General features: G+C 45.6%; 1 protein-coding gene across 1 annotated transcript in view; it reads right to left on the bottom strand.

The window, feature by feature from the left end:
* The window catches only part of CAMSAP2 (calmodulin regulated spectrin associated protein family member 2), an 84,866-nt gene that overhangs the window by 23,465 nt on the left and 41,713 nt on the right, over positions 1–19,688 (bottom strand). The window contains 4 exon segments of the mRNA XM_021064501.1: positions 2,564–2,703; positions 3,242–3,383; positions 6,526–6,558; positions 15,312–15,395. Coding sequence (XP_020920160.1) covers positions 2,564–2,703; positions 3,242–3,383; positions 6,526–6,558; positions 15,312–15,395 — 399 coding nt within the window.

The raw sequence follows: 19,688 nt of genomic DNA, 5'->3' as shown, positions 1-19,688 counted from the left end.
GATAGAGCCACCTGATTTTAAAAAGTTACTCAGGATAAGTCAATAATGTCATTTGCCTTTTATTAATTCTATTTGAAAATGTGAATAATTTTTTTTTTTTATGGCCGCACCCACGGCACATGGAGTTCCCAGCCCAGGGACTGAATCCGAGCCATAGCTGTGGCCACGCCAGATCCTTTAACCCATGGTGCCATGCTGGGGACTGAACCTGCGCCTCTGAGCTGCTGCAGTGGGGTTCTTAACCCAGTGTGTCACAGTGGGAACTCCTCGAATAATTTTTTAAATGGCTTAAAATGAAAGGAACATGCAGGTCTTCAAAAGCACATTTCCACTACAGGTTTATACTGCCAAGTGCATTTAAAAACTATAAACATGAAGAGTTATTTTAATTATAGGCATTCAGTAAGTTTAAAAAACTGCCCCATACAAAATCTGTTTATATAATTAAGGTCAGATCATACCTTCTAAACTCTGGGGACCTGGCATCTATTGAAATTGTTGCTATTGAGCGACATCTGCTGAGTGAGGTCTTATTTCACACTAATTTTGGTTTTCAAAGTGACCCCTGGAAACGCTCTGCAGTGCCAGGCACCTCCCTCTTCCCCGTTAATGCAGAACAACTTCAAGGCCCAAAGGCTCCGAGGTCACCCACTCTGCTTTCTCACCCCGACTAAGCTGGGGACATTCAAATATCTGTGAGTTACTGGCTCTGAGACGCCAACTAGATGGAGGTGGACCTGAGGGCATCATGCTAAGTGAGGTCTGGCAGGGAGCTGACCACAAACACTGCACCGCCTCCCTTGCAGGCGGAGTCTAAGAAAGTCACACTCCCGGAGACGGAGAGCAGTGTAGTGACCAGGGACTGGGTGGGGAAAGGGGGGGCACAAACTCTCAATTAAAAAGTAAGTTTTAGAGGATCTAAGAAATTCCATTAGTGATGCTGTATTATATACTTGGAAACGGTCAAAGAGCAGACCTTAAGCGTTCACAAGGAAACGGTAATTCTGCGATGTGATGGGGTAATTCTGTTAACTCCATGGTGAAAATAATCTTGCAAAACATGCCTATCAGGTCAACACACTGTACACCTTAAACTCAGATGATGCTGTGTATCGGTTACATCTCAAGGAAGCTGGAAAAAAATCTATTATAAGCCCCTCAGGAAGTAATGTCCTAAAGATGTAACTGCACTGTTTGGCCACAAGATGTCAGCACAGTGAGAAAAATTTCCCAGGGACCGAAGTTTATGAAGACAGTTTCTTTCTGAACTGACGGTGATTAAACAGCAGCACATCTGTCACCATATTCCAGGAATGACACCAAATGAATTTAAAAGCTCTTCTTTCCTCCTTTTAGTTAAGACAGTCTGTCATGCAGCTATATATTAACCTTCTTAAACAGTATCTTAAATTGCATCGAAGAAGACAAACATACAGAACAGAGAATAAAAAGGAAGAGTAGACATTAACTGCTCCCCCCAATCCCAATGCTGCACTAAGAAGACACCATGGTTAAGAGTTTTGTGTTTGTCTCGCTATAGACCTTTTCCCGTGCATCTATGAGTGTGTGTAGATCTGCACACACACAGAAAAAGGATTTTCAAATACATGTAAATTACGTGTTACATGTAATGTGTGCTGCTTGCCTGCTGCGCTTCATGACGTCTTGGTGTGATTTCTGTTATAAGAACACCTCTGCTTCCTTCCTTCAAGCAGCTCAACTCTATTATAAAACGTTTTACTAACGTCCCTATAAGATGAACTGTTTCCAACTATTCGCCACCACGAACAATCCCTGTACATCCATTGTGCACTTTTTTTTTTTGGTCTTTTTAGGGCCGCCCCTGCAGCATATGGAGGTTCCCAGGCTAGGGATCCAATCAGAGCTGTAGCTGCCGGCCCACGCCACAGCCACAGCAATGTGGGGTCTGAGCCGTGTCTTCAACCTACACCACAGCTCACGGCAATGCCAGATCCTTAACCCACTGACCGAGGCCAGGGATCAAACCCACGTCCTCGTGGTTACTAGTCAGGTTCATTAACCACTGAGCCACGATAGAAACTCCTAAAAGGAATTACTTTTGAAAAGGTTCACTTCCAGACAATTTTAATATTTCCTCCCCTCTTTCTTTCCTGAGGTTGTGCCCCCAGTTCTGGGACCCTGTGGCTCTGAGGACCCTTCTTCCCAGACAGTCCACCGTCCCCACCCGCAGGCCAAGGCAGCCACAGGTCCAGCTCGCACCACACCTCAGCGTCCATCCAGGAACCAGAAGCGCTTATGGCTCACCCACTACTCTGCTGACCACCTCAGGACAGCAGATTCGTTCTGCCCTGTGACCAAATGCAGCCTGAGCTGTAAAAGGAACCCATAGCTAATAGCATATGCACATAAGCAATCCCCAACCACAAAATCAGCAGGAAAATTAAAAACTTTTTCCAAAAGTCCTTTCTACCGAAATTAGTTAATTCTGTTAACTTCAAGCTGCTAGACTGTTTACGCATCAAGTTATATGTTTCTGCAACAAGCGTGAAGCACAGGGGAGGCTGCGGGAATGACTTGGCACCTTGATGGAGGAAGCGGCGTAGAGCATGTCTTCCAGGGTGAAGTGGCAGCACTGGTTCAGGTACTCTCGGCAGAACTCCTGAATCAGCTGCAGGTTATACAGGCTGTCAGCCAAAGACATGGTTTCTTTCAAGCAAATATCTTCAGACGGGAAAAGAGCAAGGGTTAGTTTTGCTAATACACACTTCACGTCCATTTTGCAATTAGTAACAATGCAAATACACAACTACGACTACGGAGAATCTGTGTCTCTCTCACACACACACACACACACGTGTAAATGTGCTCATTACACAGAAAGACTTGGGAACCACACCCTCCTTCCTTCAACTGCCTTCCTCAGAATCATATGTAAATGCTCTGCTTTTCTTTGTCTTTTTAGGGCTGCACCCGAAGCATATAGAGGTTCCCAGGCTAGGGGTTGAATCGGAGCCTCCTGCAGCCTTCAGCCTATGCTGGATCTGAGCCGAGTCTGCGACCTACACCACAGCTCACGGCAACGCAGGGATCGAACCTGCACCCTCATGGATGCTGGTCGGATTCGTTAACCACTGAGCCACGATGGGAACTCCCACAAATGCTCTTTTTAAAAAAGTCTCTGTTACTTATCAAACACTGTTGTTTTAAGTCTCTGCGGCCACGTACTCACAGTTGAGCAGCATTTCAAGGGAGCGCTTACCCTCTAACCTGACAGCATCAGGACAGTAAAAATGAATGAGAGCAGCTAAGGCGCAGCCGTCCGCACCGTCCTTCAGCAAGTTTTCCACCAGCGGGATGCAAGGCAGTTGCTTAAGCAACGCCTGCTCCTTCCTGTAACGGGCCTGCAGCACAAGAAGAGAGACGACCGTAAGTAAAGACTAAACTGCACACCGGCAAGACTGGACCGGGGCTCTCATGCACGGTGACAGAGCGCATGTCGAGGAGAAGGACCACGACTCACAACCCCCCTCCTTCTAAACATTTACCGCCAGCCCTTGTTTCCCAGCAGCACGGGGTTCTGAGGCTAAGGACTCACTATGACATCACACTGCTCATCCACGTGACGTTCTTTGAGCCTAAAAACCTCAACGCGGAAGCATCAAAAAACGGATCCTGAATATTCGGTACCCAAAGCATCAGTCCCGCTCTTCCGCAGACGCTGAAGTTCGTGCACTTTCATGTGAGACCCAATCTAGACAGCACGTTCTCACAGGGGAAGCGCCAGCGAACGGAACAGCGGCAGAAAGACTCGCAGGAGTGGCCGCAGCGGTGGGGGGGGGGGCGGGTTGAGAAGAGCAGAAAGGAAACCCGGTGCTGAGCAAGGGGCTGCGGGCCACTGGAATAACAACACCCCGAGGAGTGTTCTGGCTTCTGAAGGTTACGAGGATGCAGACAGAGCGCCACAACTGTGAAGCCAAAAAAAACCCTCCCCGCTGAGGTCCCATGAATTAGTAACAGAGCAAGTATAGGATCTCTGCTCTCAGAAAAAAAGAAACTTCAGGTTTTTTTAAAGATTGGTTGGTGTGACCGGATACATGTGTGTAAGACAGTCCTCTAAAAACAAGACGTGCTGCAAAACTCGGAGGCTAAGGGAACAAGCTCTCGGGTCAGATGTCCAGGCTCGAGTCCTGCTTCTGCCACTTCTTAGCTCTGTGATCCTGGACAAGCTACCGAAAGCCTACTTCTCAGTTTCCCCATCTGTGAATCAGAGAGTACCTCCTTCCCAGCAAGACGGAGGACACACAGCGCGATGCACACTCCATGTGCACACAGCCCAATGCACACCCCAGACACACACAGCGCAATGCACACCCTGGACACACACAGTATGATGCACACCCCGGGCACACACAGCGCGATGCACACCCCAGACACACGGCAAGCAGGTACAGAGGTCAGCTGTTATCAGCCACTAGCCCTCCTCCAGCCCAGAAAAGTCACACTGGAAGGTTCGATGAAGATGGGCATCCAAGTATTTTGTTCGCAAAATTTACAGTTATAGTGGTTACTGATATTTAAGTAGAGGTCTTTTTGAGTAATCAAAACTAACATTTCTTCTCGCTCCCTCTAAATTGGTCATCTTTCTATTTCATAATTAAAGTACAATGACGAAATATCATACTTTCGTGAGAATAAAAATAGAAAAATAATTTATTGAAGGAGGTTTACTATGTGGCAGTGAAGTCAGACATCCCCAGAAAGGTGTCCACTGTAATGAGGCGACATCATCACTCCTTCCCTCTTGCTGGCTGCCCGAGAACAAGCCCACACTTCCTTGCAAAGATCTTCCAAGGAGCTTGTTCTTAAGAATCAGTGCAGACTACACGTCTGTATCGATGCTATGTGCAAAGCTCAGAGTACCTTTACTCACAAAAATCACACACATGCACTGCTACATAAATTCCTTGATTGATTACTGACTTTTACATAATCTTTAGACAACCTCCTCATGGTGCTGCTGGCAGAAGCTTAAAAATCAACCAGGAAAAGAGAGGAAAAGAGGGAGGGGAAGGGTGAGAAGGAGAACTTCCCGGGGCCTCTTCCAGCCCCTCACCCTGTTCCCTGGCTGCAAGAAACAGCACGGCTGCTCTTGGAAATCCTCTAAGCGGGCGGGAAGTAGCGCCCAAGGCCCCAGCTTCTCTGGGCCCACAATCTGACCTGGACCGAGCTGGGCACCCAGGGTCAGGGAACCAAGAACTGAACCGTGGGCTGTGTTCTCTCGCACTCTGCCAAGTAGCGCTACCCAAGTGTGTGTGTGTGTGTGTGTGTGTGTGTGTGTGTGTGTGTACGCGCATGCACACACACACACACACACACACATGCATGCACAGCTTCATAAGGCTGTAGCTGTAAATGCCTACGCTGAGGCCAGACAGTCAGAGATTTCTAACCGGCATGCCAAAACATCTTCCTGAAGATCATACTGTAGAAGATGGAGCAGGGAAACCAACTTTTAATCTTGAAGTCATGGGCCCAAAAAGTTCCTTCTCAGTTCATGAAAGTTAGAGTCTTTTACACTTGAACGTGCCGCCGCATGGAAACAGTTCCTGCTCCTTCTACAAAATGAGAGATCTGCCATTTAAAAGAGACATAATTTCTATCTGTCAGCATTATGGTATACCTCTAAGTTATTATTTTTGCTTCTGAGGGTATAAAATACTTCTGAAGTGGTCTAACCCCCAGATTTCATTCTGAAAGATCAACTCTTAAAAAAAAAAAAAAAAAAAAGAAAGATCAATTCTTCAAGTGAAGCCAGAACTGAATACAGTTTAGGTCCAATACTGACAGGAACCCAATACCAGTGTGTCACTTATTACACAAAAAGTGTCCTCTACAATTGAGGCCAAATGGTTCTTTTGAAAAGATGATTTTAAAATGTAATAATGTACACATGCAATTTACATTCAATTTTACTACCATTTAAAACTAATGCAAATCTATATCCATACCTTTTCTTATTACCTAGTTACCAATGGTCTATGAATACTGACAGACGAGCTTACACTTAAAATTATTTCTAAAGTTTCTAATCCAAACTCTGGACAGATTTTCTTCTTTTTTTTTTTTTTTTGTCTTTTTTACCGTTGCACCCATGGCATATGGAGGTTCCCAGGCTAGGGGTCCAATCGGAGCTGTGGCCACTGGCCTACACCACAGCCACAGCAATGCAGGATCCGAACCGAGTCTGCGACCTACACCACAGCTCATGGCAATGCTGGATCCTTAACACACTGATCGAGGCCAGGGATGGAACCTGAGTCCTCATGGAGACTAGTCAGATTTGTTACCACTGAGCCACAATGGGAACTCCTCTGGACAGATTTTTTAATTCTTTCTATTTTCTGTTAAGACACAATATCTTAAAATCCAATACTCTCCCCCTGTGACTAACAGAATTCTAGGGATGACTGTATGAGTAAGACACACACAAACCACTGCACAGCTACGCGTCTGGAGAGCAGCTGAAGAAGCGGGCAGACTTACTGGGACCAGTTTCCAAAACCATTGGGAAGCAGACTTCAGAGGAAGCAGCAGGAAGAAAGGGAAAAGCAAAAGGGAAGGGAAAATCCATCAGAATTATTTTTAATTAACAAGTGACAGTAAAGCTTCTGACAACGGAGTTCCAAGCTTACAGTTCTCATGACATTTTAAAAAATGTTAACACTTTAAATTTTAGCTTAAAATATATAGAGGTTCCTAATGACAAAGACCCCGACCTCCACCCCCCACGACAGTCCTCTGCAGGACAGCCAGGACATACACACATTTTGGCAGCAAAGAATTTTATTTCCCAGTTGTTTTGGGGTTTCGGCTTTTCAGGGCCACACTCGCGGCCTATGGAGGTTCCCAGGCTAAGGGTCTGTCTAATCAGAGCTACAGCTGCCGGCCTACGCCACAGCCATAGCAACGCCAGATCCGAGCCACATCTGCAACCCACACCACAGCTCATGGCGACGCTGGATCCTTTACCCACTGAGTGAGGCCTGGGATTGAACCCGCCACTTCATGGTTCCTCGTCGGATTCGTTTCCACTGAGCCATGACGGGAACTCCTATTCCCCAGTTCTGGAATCATGCATCATATTAAAAATAACTCTATGTCACAAGAGGGAGGAGAAAGATTCTAGAGCTGGCTGTGCTATCATTAAACTTGTAATCATTTGGAGACCAGGTCTGACAAGCAGTATTCTTCCAAAAGGAAAGGAATGAAGACTGTTGCTAAGTGCGTGCATAAAGCCAACAGCGAGGAGAACTGAATCCCTTCCTTCAACTAGATAAAGAATTTCTGGAGTTCCCGTCGTGGCTCAGTGGTTAATGAATCCGACTAGGAACCATGAGGTTGCGGGTTCGATCCCTGGCCTCGCTCAGTGGGCTAAGGACCTGGCGTTGCTGTGAGCTGTGGTGTAGGTCGCAGATGCGGCTCAGATCTAGTGTGTCTGTGACTGTGGTGTAGGTCGGTGGTTACAGCTCCGATTAGATTCCTAGCCTGGGAACCTCCATGTGCCGAGGAAGCGGCCCTAGAAATGGCAAAAAAAAAAAAAAAAAAAAGGAATTTCTTTCAATTAATGGGGAAAAAAATAGTCGGCAATTCTTACCAGTTAGTATCTTTAACTAGAGTTTCTAAAGAAAGCAAGGAGCTGCTAACATAAAGAGAATATAAATGTTACTCATTTTACTATCTAGGGGTGTCCCAAAGAATATAATGCCCCATGTCTTTAAAGGAGATGACTATAATAAACCCCTAATTTCAGATAATGTGAATTAATAATTTGTGACTGTTTATCCCTGTATTTCCTAGCACAGCTTCCTGGCAGCCCTAAATAAAGCCTTGCTGAAGTGAACCAAACTGAATGGGATCTGAGCTAAAAATTCATATTCAACTTTTATGTGGAAAGTTTCTCCCACAGAAATTAATAGTAAAAATAAGATTATTTGGAAAAAGAATATAAATAAGGTGCTTTCAAGAATCAGAAAACACCAGCTTCCCACAAAGAGATAATATTTCCAAACAATTTTTCCTATTGCATCAGGAAAAATAAGTGTGATACTTTTGTTTCATATATTTTAATCTCTCATTTGACCAAATGTTTTTTGGCAGCTGCAGTTTAAATAGCCACAAAAAGTGCAAGAGCAGGAAGCCACTGAGAATGTGTCAGGGTTCCGAACAGATAATAGAAATTTCAAAAACAGGAGTTTTCTTGTTTTCAAGACTTGAAGAATCCATCACAAAGAAACTGATAACAACAAAGTATCTGGATTACTCAAGGCAGGAAATGGGCAGAGGAGTCTCCAGGATTCCAGTGAGTCTGCATTGCTGGTGAAATACCCAATTCTTGAGCTCCTTACTACTTGGGACTTGGGCCCTCCCCGCCTCTCCACTGGCTCGCATCACCCTGGAAGGCAACCCGACAGGAGCAGGGAAAACACATGGCCTGGCGAGCTGAAGGAAACACCACTAGAAAGGGTGAACGCACCACAAATGCACACCCACAGCCTCCATGCAGCCCTGCTCCCGCCTCGGCACAGGTTCTGGCTGCAGGGTGACAACGTCTGAAGTGACCCACAGCTCCGCCTGCTTTGGTTTTCAGGGAAGAACTGGGCAAGCTGCAACCTCAAATGCTGTTTTAAGATGTAAGTAATGATGAGAGCTAAGAGTTTTCAGCAGTCCCTGGACGACAGGTGGAGGGAGAACTTCTCGCCAAGTCCTCATCAATGGCAGGGACCGACCTGGGCAGCTCAGATTCTCCGGAACGGCGCTGACTCGGAGCATTCCTCCTGTCCACTGTCACACATGTGGGCTCAACTTAAAATTGGGTTCATTTGAGGATGTGCCATTAATATTCCCCAAACAGTCCTATCTTCCTCAGGGGATCAACAGTCACTGGGATCCAGGATAATCCCTGAACTTCGGGAAGCTCTCAGGCCCTGCTGGGAGGATGCTCATTGGACGTGCCTTCCCTGGAGACCTCAAAAAGTTGGGATCCTTTAAGGGTCTAGTCACAGCTGTGACGCTATCACCTCATGACGCCTTAGACGCAAGCCTCTCTTCCCTCTCTCTTCCCTGCTATGGGTCCAAAGCTGTGATGAGCTGCTGATGGGGCTGTAAAATGACACAAATCCCTCTGGAGGAGATTCTGGCACCAGCTACCAAACTACATATGCATTTTCCCTTCACCCTAGCAATCCAATTTCTAGGGAATTGACACCAAAAATCCAAGAATACAGAAGTATATAAATAACATTATTCCTGGGGAACTGTTTGTTATTTTTTAATTTTTAAAATTTTTATTTTTAGGGCCATACCCAAAGCATATGGAAGATCCCAGGCGAGGGGTCGAATTGGAGCTGCAGCGGCCGGCCTACACCACAGCCACAGCAACTCAGGATCTGAGCCATCTGTGACCTGCACCACAGCTCACGGCAACACCAGATCCTTTACCCACTGAGAAAGGCCAGGGATCAAACCTGCATCTTCATGGACACTAGTCGGGTTGGTTACCGCTGAGCCGCGATGGGAACGCTAGCATTATTTTATTTTATTTTATTTTTTTGGCCTTTTTGCCTTTTCTAGGGCCGCTTCCGCGGCATATGGAGGTTCCCAGGCTAGGGGTCGAATCGGAACCGTAGCCACTGGCCTACTCCAGAGCCATAGCAACGCGGGATCCGAGCCGCGTCTGCAACCTACACCACAGCTCACGGCAACGCCGGATCCTTAACCCACTGAGCAAGGCCAGGGATCGAACCCACAACCTCATGGTTCCTAGTCGGATTCGTTAACCACTGCACCATGATGGGAACTCCTCTAGCATTATTTGCAATTGCAGGATAATAGACACTACATAAACGTCCATGGAAAAGTGGGTGAGAAAACTACGATACATACACACAAAGGAGTACAAAGCTGCTGTGAAAAAGAGGAAGATCCCTGGGGATATAATTAAGGGGTGGTTTCCCGGATATACTGTTAATGAAAAGAGCAAACTGCAAAAGAATCAACATATTCCATTTTGTGTTAGAAAGGAGAAAAAAGAACATATACATACGTGCTTACTTGGGTAAAAACAAACACAAGAAGGAGAAACCAAATGGTTACCTGCGAGGGTGGGTGGGGAGTCAGGGGAGGAAGAGGCAGAGACGGGGGAGGGAGACTTCCCCGAGTCCACCTTCTGTGCAGTTCAGATTCTGGAATTACGATGATGCTCTAATATTCAAAAAACTAGATTAAATTAACAAGGCTGGGGCAAAAAACGGGAAATGAGGCGTTTCCGTGGTGGCTCAGCGGGTTAAGGACACAACACAGTGTCTGTGAGGACGCAGGTTCGCTCCCTGGCCTCGGTCAGTGGGTTAAGGATCCAGCGTTGCCGTGAGCTGTGGTGCAGGTCACAGACAGCTCGGATCCTGAGCTGCTGTGGCTGTGGTATAGGCCAGCAGCTGCAGCTCCGATTCAACCCCTAGCCTGGGAACCTCCATATGCTGCAGGTGTAGCCGTAAAAAGAAAAACAAACATGAAAAGAAAACAGAACCAATAACCCAAGTGTATTTGAAAAGAATAACATAACTACAATGAAGAGGTGGGCAAGTAACTCTGGTGGTCGGTATTTTGACCATATGCGATCAACCTAAGGAAAAAGGAATGACAGCCTATCTACAGGAGATGATGGATAATAACCAAACTTACTGCGGCAATTGTTCCTCAGCATCTGTAAGTCCAATAATCACGATGCTGTGTGTCAGTTACCTCTCAACATCCTTAACCCACTGAGTGAGACCAGGGATCGAACCCACATGCTCATGGATACTAGTTGGATTCCTAATCTGCTGAGCCACAATGGGAACTTCAAACTCGTTTTTTGGCTGTACCCATCCATGGCACATGGAAGTTCCCAGACCAGGGATGGAATCTGAGCCATAGCTGTGACCTACACCACGGCTGTGACAGCACTGGACTCTTAACCCACTGTGCCAGGCTGGGGATTGAACCTGTGCCTCAGCAGCGACCTGAGCTGCTGCAGAGACAATGCAGGATCCTTAACTCACTGCACCACAGCAGAAACTCCTGCACAGAATCTTTCAGAGAACAAATGTTGCATCGCAGGTCACTGGCTTTAAGGCTTAGAGGTTGTTAAGGCAGGGCTGCCAGATTTTGCAAATAAAAATATAAAATGCTCAAGCAACTTACACCAAAAAGGTACTTGTTTATCTGCTGTTGGAATTTATCTACACATCACACTCTGGAATCAAAAGGAGGCTCGGAAGCAAAAAGAGCAACTGGAAAGAAAGTAACTCTTTAAATGAAATATTCCCCTAGGACCTGGCGGTACTTAAAATGCCTTCCTCTCAGAGCCCCCAACCAGTTCAACAATCAGAAATATATCATCAGAGGGTCTTGCTAGCTAGACCCTACAGAAATGCTCTTGGAATTTTAATTCCGGCATTAATTTTAATGCCCTTGGAATTTGAATTCACTGACAATGTACAGTGAAGCGCCCCTCCACACAGCCTGTATTTCACCCAGAAGATGGATGTAATAGTGAAAGCTGAGTGGAGGAACCCTGGACAAGGACAAGAGGTGGAACACCCTGGGCTCCGCGCACAGGTGGGTGGGTGACAGCCACACCACTGCTGGGCATCTGGGCTGCAGCTAGCACGAGCTGCAGTGCGTGGAGGCATGGTGATCTCTTTCCCACTCTCTTCCCTTAAAGGAGAAAAGGATGAAGACCTCCACTGTTATAAGAAGGAAAATCAAGAATAAAATGATTGGAGTTCCCGTCGTGGCGCAGTGGAAATGAATCTGACTAGCACCCATGAGGATGCAGGTTCGATCCCAGGTCTTGTTCAGTGGGTTAAGGATCCAGTGTTCCCGTGAGCTGTGGTGTAGGTTGCAGACACAGCTCAGATCCCACATTGCTGTGAGCTGTGGTGTAGGACAGCAGCTACAGGTCCAATTTGACCCCTAGCCTGGGAACCTCCATATGTCAGGGGTGTGGCCCTAAAAAGCCAAAAAAAAAAAAGCATATTTCCAGCCAAACCAAACAGTTCAAATGCCAAAAATCCCACCATGAGCTAAGAGTGTGATTTCATAGCATAGCCCAGGCTGGGGCAGCGTGTCTCTTCATGAGGAACTTCGCAGTAAGACTGTGTGAAATTAACACCGATTTTCACAAAGAGTTTAACAGTGAGAAAAAGGACAGAATTCACTTGCAAATGAAGGCAGAAAGGCTATGTGCTGGAAGTAAAAACGTGGACTAACCCTGAGATGTCAGAGGGTCACAGCCCCTTACCCATTCACCCGTCACCTGACAAGCCCTGGCGAGGTTAGCGTGTAGCCCCACGGACCGGGTGCCACGGGGAAGTCAGGGCTGGCACCCAGCTGTGTCCAGATGCCACAGGGTTTGCTTCCCTGAGGTCCTGAGTTTCTAACACAAATGGTGTTTTTTCCCATAGGGACAATGTGTATTGGATTCTACTCAGCACACAGTGTGAACGCAATACTACAGAACTGTATCATAATATATAATAAACACGCCTTCTATGGAGATCCTATAACTTAGGATGATGCTTAACCTTATCCCCGATTAGAGACGGGGGTGGGAGTTAGGGGGCAAGGATTAAATCCATCTTCAAGGCAAAGCGTTCAGCTCCTGTGGGAAGGGAAAGGAACGGGAGGGAAACCCCAGGAAGGGGCTGGGGGACACAGCGGGGACAGAGCTGGGGGAGGCCGACAGGGAAGGAGGACCCATGCATGGGTGGCATGTTTGGGAGCTGGGCAGTGAGCTAACTGGGGGAAGCCTTGGTGATCCCCAAACCGCAGGTGGTCATCTGTAGAACCTCCCTGGCGAGGTCAGGGTTACACAAACCACCTCTCTCTCCCTCAGCTTTTCTCTGCTCCTTACAGACTATCAACGACCAGCACATTCGCCCAGAATGAACAGAAGTGCTGGATAATCGTAGAGGTGCTTACACCATGGAGAAAGGACAGGCCCTTCGAGAAGTGGTGCTGGGAAAGCTGGACGGCTACGTGGAAAAGAATGGAATGAGAACACTCCCTAACACCGGACACCAAAATAAACTCAAGATGGATTAAAGACCTAAACATAAGACTGGTACGATAAAACTCTTCGAGGACAACAAAGGCCAAACACGCTGACATAAACTACAGGGATATCTTCTCAGATCCACCTCCTAGAGTAATGATGATAAAAAAATACACAAATGGGACCCAATTAAACTTACAAGTTTTTGCACAGCAAAAGAAACCCTAAGCAAAATGAAAAGACAATCCACAGAATGGGAGAATGTATTTGCAAATGAAGCGCCTGATAAGGGATTGATCTCCAAAATGCATAAACACCTCCTGCAGCTCAATACCAAAAAAACAAACAGCTCCACCAAAAAAATGGGGAGAAGACCTAAGCAGACAATTCTCCAAAGACATACAGATGGCCAAAAAACACATGAAAAGATGTTCAACATCACCAATTATACAGAAATGCAAATCAAAACTACTATGAGGTACCACCTCACACCAGCCAGGATGGCCACCATCAAAAAGTCTACAAACAATAAATGCTGGAGAGGGTGTGGAGAAAAGGGAACCCTCTTACATGGTGGGTGGGAACATAAATTGGTGCAACCACTGTGGAAAAGAGTACAGAGAGTGCTCAAAAAACTCAAATAGAATTATTGTTTGATCCAGCAATCCCACTCCTGGGCATCTATCCAGAGAAAACCATGACTCACAAAGACCCATGTACTCCAGTGTTCACTGCAGCACTATTCACAACAGCCAAGACACCGAAGCAACCTAAATGTCTGTTGAGAGAGGAGTGGATCAAGAAGATGTGGTGCATATACACAATGGAATATTACTCAGCCAGAAAAAGGAATGAACTAATGGTATTTGCAGCAACATGGACAGACCTAGAAATCATCATGCTAAGAGAGGTTAGACAGTGAGACACAAACATCATATGCTATGACTTATATGTAGAATCTAAAAAAAGGATACAGTGAACTTATTTGCGGAACAGAAACTGACTCACAGACTTTGAAGAACTTATGGTTACCCAAGGAAACAGGCTGTCGTGGGAGGGATGGGCTTGGGGTTTGGGATGGAAATGTTCTAAAATTAAGTTGTGATGATGGTTGTCCAAGAATAAAGACAATAAAATTCACTGAATTAAACAAGTAAAGGTACCTAAAATAATCCAAATGAAAAATAAAATCTTTGAATAATATAAATTATACCTCAACTCAAAGGCTACACCACACGTTTAAAGGACTCTTGTTAGAATACATTTTGAAAGATGTTAAAAGCACTGTATTGCAGGAAATAGACTTTAGGGCTTAGTATATAACAAACACACACGTTTTCAAAGAAGAAACCTCTTAAAGCCGATTCAAAGAATTTTTAAAGAATAAAACCACATTAACATTTCTGGTCCTTCACAGAATGGCCATGTGCACAACTTAACTTCTGGAATTTAAGTTTAAAGGCTGGTCTTATTATACAAGTCATGAGAAGGCTGATACCGGGAGGACTGCTTCCGGTTTCATGTATTTTACTGACGGCAAAACCATTACGTTTGCCAAAAGGACCTCGAAAACTGAGCTCTAGTGACCGACAATCTTTCCTCAACACCAGCATCTGATAAACCTTCACTGTGCACGTCTACCTCCTTAGCATTTATTTTATTTATTTTTTGTAGTGATTTTTATTTTTTTCTATTATAGCTGGTTTACAGTGGTCTGTCAATTTCTGCTGTACAGCCAAGTGAGCCAGTCACACAGACAGACAGACATTCTTTTTCTCACATTATCATGCTCCATCCCAAGCGACTACAGTTCCCAGCACGACCCAGCAGGGTCTCCTTGCTTATCCACTCCAAAGGCGATAGTTGGCATCTATTAAGCCCAGACTCCTGGTCCACCCCACTCCCTCCCCCTTCCCCTAGCCCTTGGCAACCACAAGTCAGTTCTCCAAATCCATGAGTTTTGTTTCTGTGGGAAGGTTGGTTGCGCCATATATTAGATTCCAGATAGAAGTGATATCGTACGGTAGGTGCCTTTGTCTTTCTGACTTACTTCACTCGGGATGAGAGTCTCTAGCTCCACCCAGGTTACTGGGCATCTGTGACGAGGCTTTGCCAGGGGACCGCTAAGAGCAGCACATCCTTTGATGAACTCGACTACTTAACACCACCCCAAACACACACCTACGTGAACACAGAGGCTCGTAAGGGCACCTTTTCCCCCTGCAGGAACACGTACCTTTTGACCTCCTGGAGCTTCCACTGTGTGGTGTTCTTTCAATTTCTGTTCTTGTTCCATTATGTCTTTCAAGTGCTCGTTTACCTTAAAAACACAGAAACAGTCACTTGACTTTTTAGTCAAATATAACAAGAAAAGAACACGTACCTGAACATGCCTGGGTTTAGAGCGCTGATGTCCATTATCAATACCAGTCAAATGATCAACGTTTCCTTTTCCCAACCCGAAAAAAGTGTATTACAGGTGTTTTGTTTGAAATTCTCAAATGAACTCGTAACTTTATCAAACATCTGATGAACACCTACCACGTGTCAGGAATGAGCTGGAGGGCTAGAAGAAAAAGGCACTCGGACACTTCAGTTTTAACACTTAGGAAACAATAAAACTTTTCTCAGCAAAAACTTGAAAATCTCGGCATTCTCGGCATGGCTCGGTGAAACAAATCTGACTAATGTCCATGAGGACACAGGATTCCTGGCTTTGCTCAGTGGGTTAAGGGATCCAGCGTTGCTGTGGCTGTGGTGCAGGCTGGCAGCTGTAGCTCGGATTCAACCCCTAGCCTAGGAACCTCCACATGCCTCAGATGTGGCCCTAAAAAGACAAAAAACTAAAACAAAACAAACAAAAATTTACAATCTCTTTTAGGACTAGCAAGCGAAAATTTCCCTTAAAATTAATGGTTTTTGTCATCAATAGGAAATACTCTGAATCAAATTCTCAAGCTATGATTTCACAGGCATATCCCTGGGTTGTGAGAAGGTTTTCGTGCTGATAAGGCCACAGTTAAAATACATGAAAAAATTCTGCATGTGGGAAGTTCTTGGGGAGAAGGTCTAATGTATCTCCTATCAGCTTGTTCAAATGGCCCGAATCAGCCCAAGAAGACTAAGAAACAGTCTATCTGGTGAATAAAATATTTCTTGAGAATAGTTTAAACAATTTTGGATTCAAATCAGTAATTTTAAGGTCACTCCAATAATAATAAACAAATGTTAAAATTAATTAACGGTGGCATTCTGGAAAATATGAATACCATTATCAGCCACTGCAACTCTGCAGCAAATCAATACTTTTCTACACACTTCTCTTGCTTAAAATTCAGTCCAGTGACTAAAAAAACACTGAGGAGTTTTAATTTATGATTAATTTAATAAATCATTACAAAGAGTCTTCTTTATCCCTGGTATTATCTGAGGTGTTATAAGGGATTTAACCAACAACACAGATCTGTTTAGTTTTCTTTTCTTAAATAATGATTTGTATTTTTTCCATTATAGCTGATTTACAGTGTTCTGTCGATTTTCTACCGTACCTCGTGGTGACCCAGTCACACATACATGTATGCAATCCTTTTGCTCACATGATCATGCCCCATCACAAGTGACTAGACATAGTTCCCAGTGTGTTTAAGTTTGTGAGGTTGTAGCACTAAGATCTTGGAGCATCGACCGTTAAGAGGCAGCAGAATTAGAAAAGGTTCAGGGTCTGACTCAAAATCCCGACTTACAAGCTATGATTTCAATAATTTCTTGGTATTTCTGAGCCTCAGCTGCTAATTTGAATAAAACCTACTTCCTAGAGTGGTTTCGGGGATTATGGCTCTCAGATGGTCCCCAGTGACCCCCTCGAGTGTGGGCAGGACCTCTGGTGGCTTCTAAGCAATGGAAGGCAGCTGAGGTGACGGGCTGTCACCTCTGCCCAGGGTGGACTGCATGTTCTCCTTGCTTGGAGACTCCCTCCTGCTGGCTCTGAGGAAGCAGGCAGCCGTGCTCCGAGCTGCCCGGCGCAGAGCCTGCAGAGCAAGGCACTGGGGGCAGCCTCAGCCAACAGCCAGGGAGACACCCAGGCCCCGGTCCAACAGGCATGTGGGCTTGGAGGGGGCCCCTTGCGCCCTCAAACTTGCCATCAGCTTGACTGCAACCTTGCAAAGGACTGAGATAGAGGACGCAGCAAAGTGAGGTCACAGAAACTGACCACACTTGAGGATAAAACAGGTGAGTGAGTAACTGAGATGGAAGCTTTAAGCAGTTAGGTTTATGGTGATCGTTACACCAAACAACTAATATGAGAATAAGAGAGACCATGTATAAGATGCATCGAGAAAGGCTAACACTCCATAAATAGAAACTCCTGCCATCGCTCAGCAACAGTACACCCCCGACGTAATACCAGAGAGCTACGTGTCCATAAGGGCTTCGACAAATCCTAATCCCAATACTTGAAGCTGATGGAATGGCATAAATCAGCTGAAACACCGAACTCATGAATATAAGAACATTTTACACGTTGATAATTTATTAACTCCCATCACAGGGAGACTACAAGACAAGTACGAGACATACAGAAATAATGAACTTAGTGATTCTTAAACCAGCGCCCAAATGCTGGCCTGGGAGTTCCACCACTAAAGCTGAACGAATCATGACATCCTTTGCACAACTCCAGGATTACATCGAAGGGGAGCAGACTCAGAAGCAGTTCACCACCGAACATGAGCTCAGGACCCGTGAACCCGAGATTTCTAGAACAGCTGGCGCTAGCATATGCATTCAAAATAACTGTGCTAGGAGTTCCACACAGTGGGTTCAAGGATCCGGTGTTGCCACAGCTGCGGCACAGGACTCAATCCCTGGCCCGGGAACTTCCGTTTGCTGCAGGTGTGGCCATAAAGAAAAAAGCGCTAAAATAGCATATTCATTTTTGAATAGCCAATAATCTTAAAATGTACATTGCTTTTATTTAAAATTTTTCATGGAAAAATACAAAACAGTCATGTGTATTCTCGCCTTAGTATAAGTCTAGAGTTAGTATCTTTTCTGGGAATTCCTGTCATGACTCAGTGGTTAACGAATCCAACTAGGAACCATGCGGTTGCGGGTTCGATCCCTGGCCTTGCCCAGTGGGTTAAGGATCCGGCGTTGCTGTGAGCTGTGGTGTAGGTGGCAGATGAGGCTCAGACCCCGCGTTGCTGTCTGTGGCTGTGGTGTAGGCCAGTAGCTACAACTCCAATTGGACCCCTAGCCTGGGAACTTCCATATGCCACGGGAGCAGTCCTAGAAAAGACAAAAAAATAAATAAATAAATAAAAATAGAGTTAGTATCTTTTCCTTTCTCTTGAATAATACAAAAACCTTAGACAGGCTTTAACTCAGATCCCCTCCTCTCATCCTTCATGTTACTTTACCTGGAAAAACCGTTCTTCCTTTTCAAGGGCCTCAGAATAAGACCTGAGGAGGCGTTTGTAACTTGGAATTGCCCGTGTGCACGTCAGTTTCTCGTTTATCACTCCTTCCTACATCCCGCTTTCTCTTCCAGCTTCAACTTCTTTCTTCCTAAAGTACAACCTTTCAGTTCTTTCTGCAAAGGTCTGAATGATACACTACCTTTCTTTGATCAAATCATGCCGATACCTTGAATCCGGAGTGGAAAACACAGGCCTCTAGGTTCAGCGTGATTTTCCTTTAGTGTTTTGGGGGGTTCTGGTGAGCTGTCTTCTGGCTCAGTTCTCACTGCTGAGATGTCTACTGAGAGAGATGGGGTCTTCCTTTGAGAGACACGGTCCGTTGCTGTTGTGGCGGTTTTTAGCCGAGCCCACGGCACGCCGGAGTTCCCGGGCCAGGGATGGAACCTGCACCACAGCAGGGACAACAACGCCGGATCCTTCACCCCCTGGGCCACAAGAGGACTCCGAGAGACTGGCTTGTAGGCTGGACTCCTGCCGCTTCATTACCACATTATCTAAGTGCGGATTTATTTTAACTTATCCTGGTTGAAACCGTGCTTCCTGAATTTGAAAATTTCTATCCTTCACCTCCGTAAAGGATCTTCATCCATCATCTCTTCAATCACAGCCTCTCCCCCCACCCCGAGCCCCCGTTAAGCTCTCTGGGGAATTCCAGTCCGTCGGACTCATTTCATGGGTCCCACCTCATTTCTCTGGCTTCACTCTGGGTCATTTCCTCTCGTTAACCAACGCCCCTCTTCAAGCTCTGTCGAACCTCCTATTTAAACGTTCTCTTTCAATGACTAAACATTTCCATTTCTAAAGTTACGTTTTATTCTTTTTTCCAACACACCTTCCATGCCACTTTATTCTTTCCTATGGCTCTTCTTCCATGTTTTATATTCAGTCACTCCTGCATTTAGTTTTGTCCTTCAATTTTTTTTTTTTTTTTGGTCTTTTCAGGGCCACACTCATGGCATATGAAGGTTCCCAGGCTAGGGATCGAATCGGAGCTGTAGCCTCTGGCCTATGCCACAGCCACAGCAACTCGGGATTCAAGCTTCGTCTGCGACCTACACCACAGGTCACAGCCACACCGGATCCTTAACCCACTGAGCAAGGGCAGGGATCGAACCTGCAACCTCATGGTTCCT

Source organism: Sus scrofa, chromosome 10 (assembly GCF_000003025.6).
Source record: "Sus scrofa isolate TJ Tabasco breed Duroc chromosome 10, Sscrofa11.1, whole genome shotgun sequence".
Lineage (NCBI taxonomy): Eukaryota > Metazoa > Chordata > Mammalia > Artiodactyla > Suidae > Sus > Sus scrofa.
This window is presented reverse-complemented; position numbering and strand designations above follow the sequence as displayed.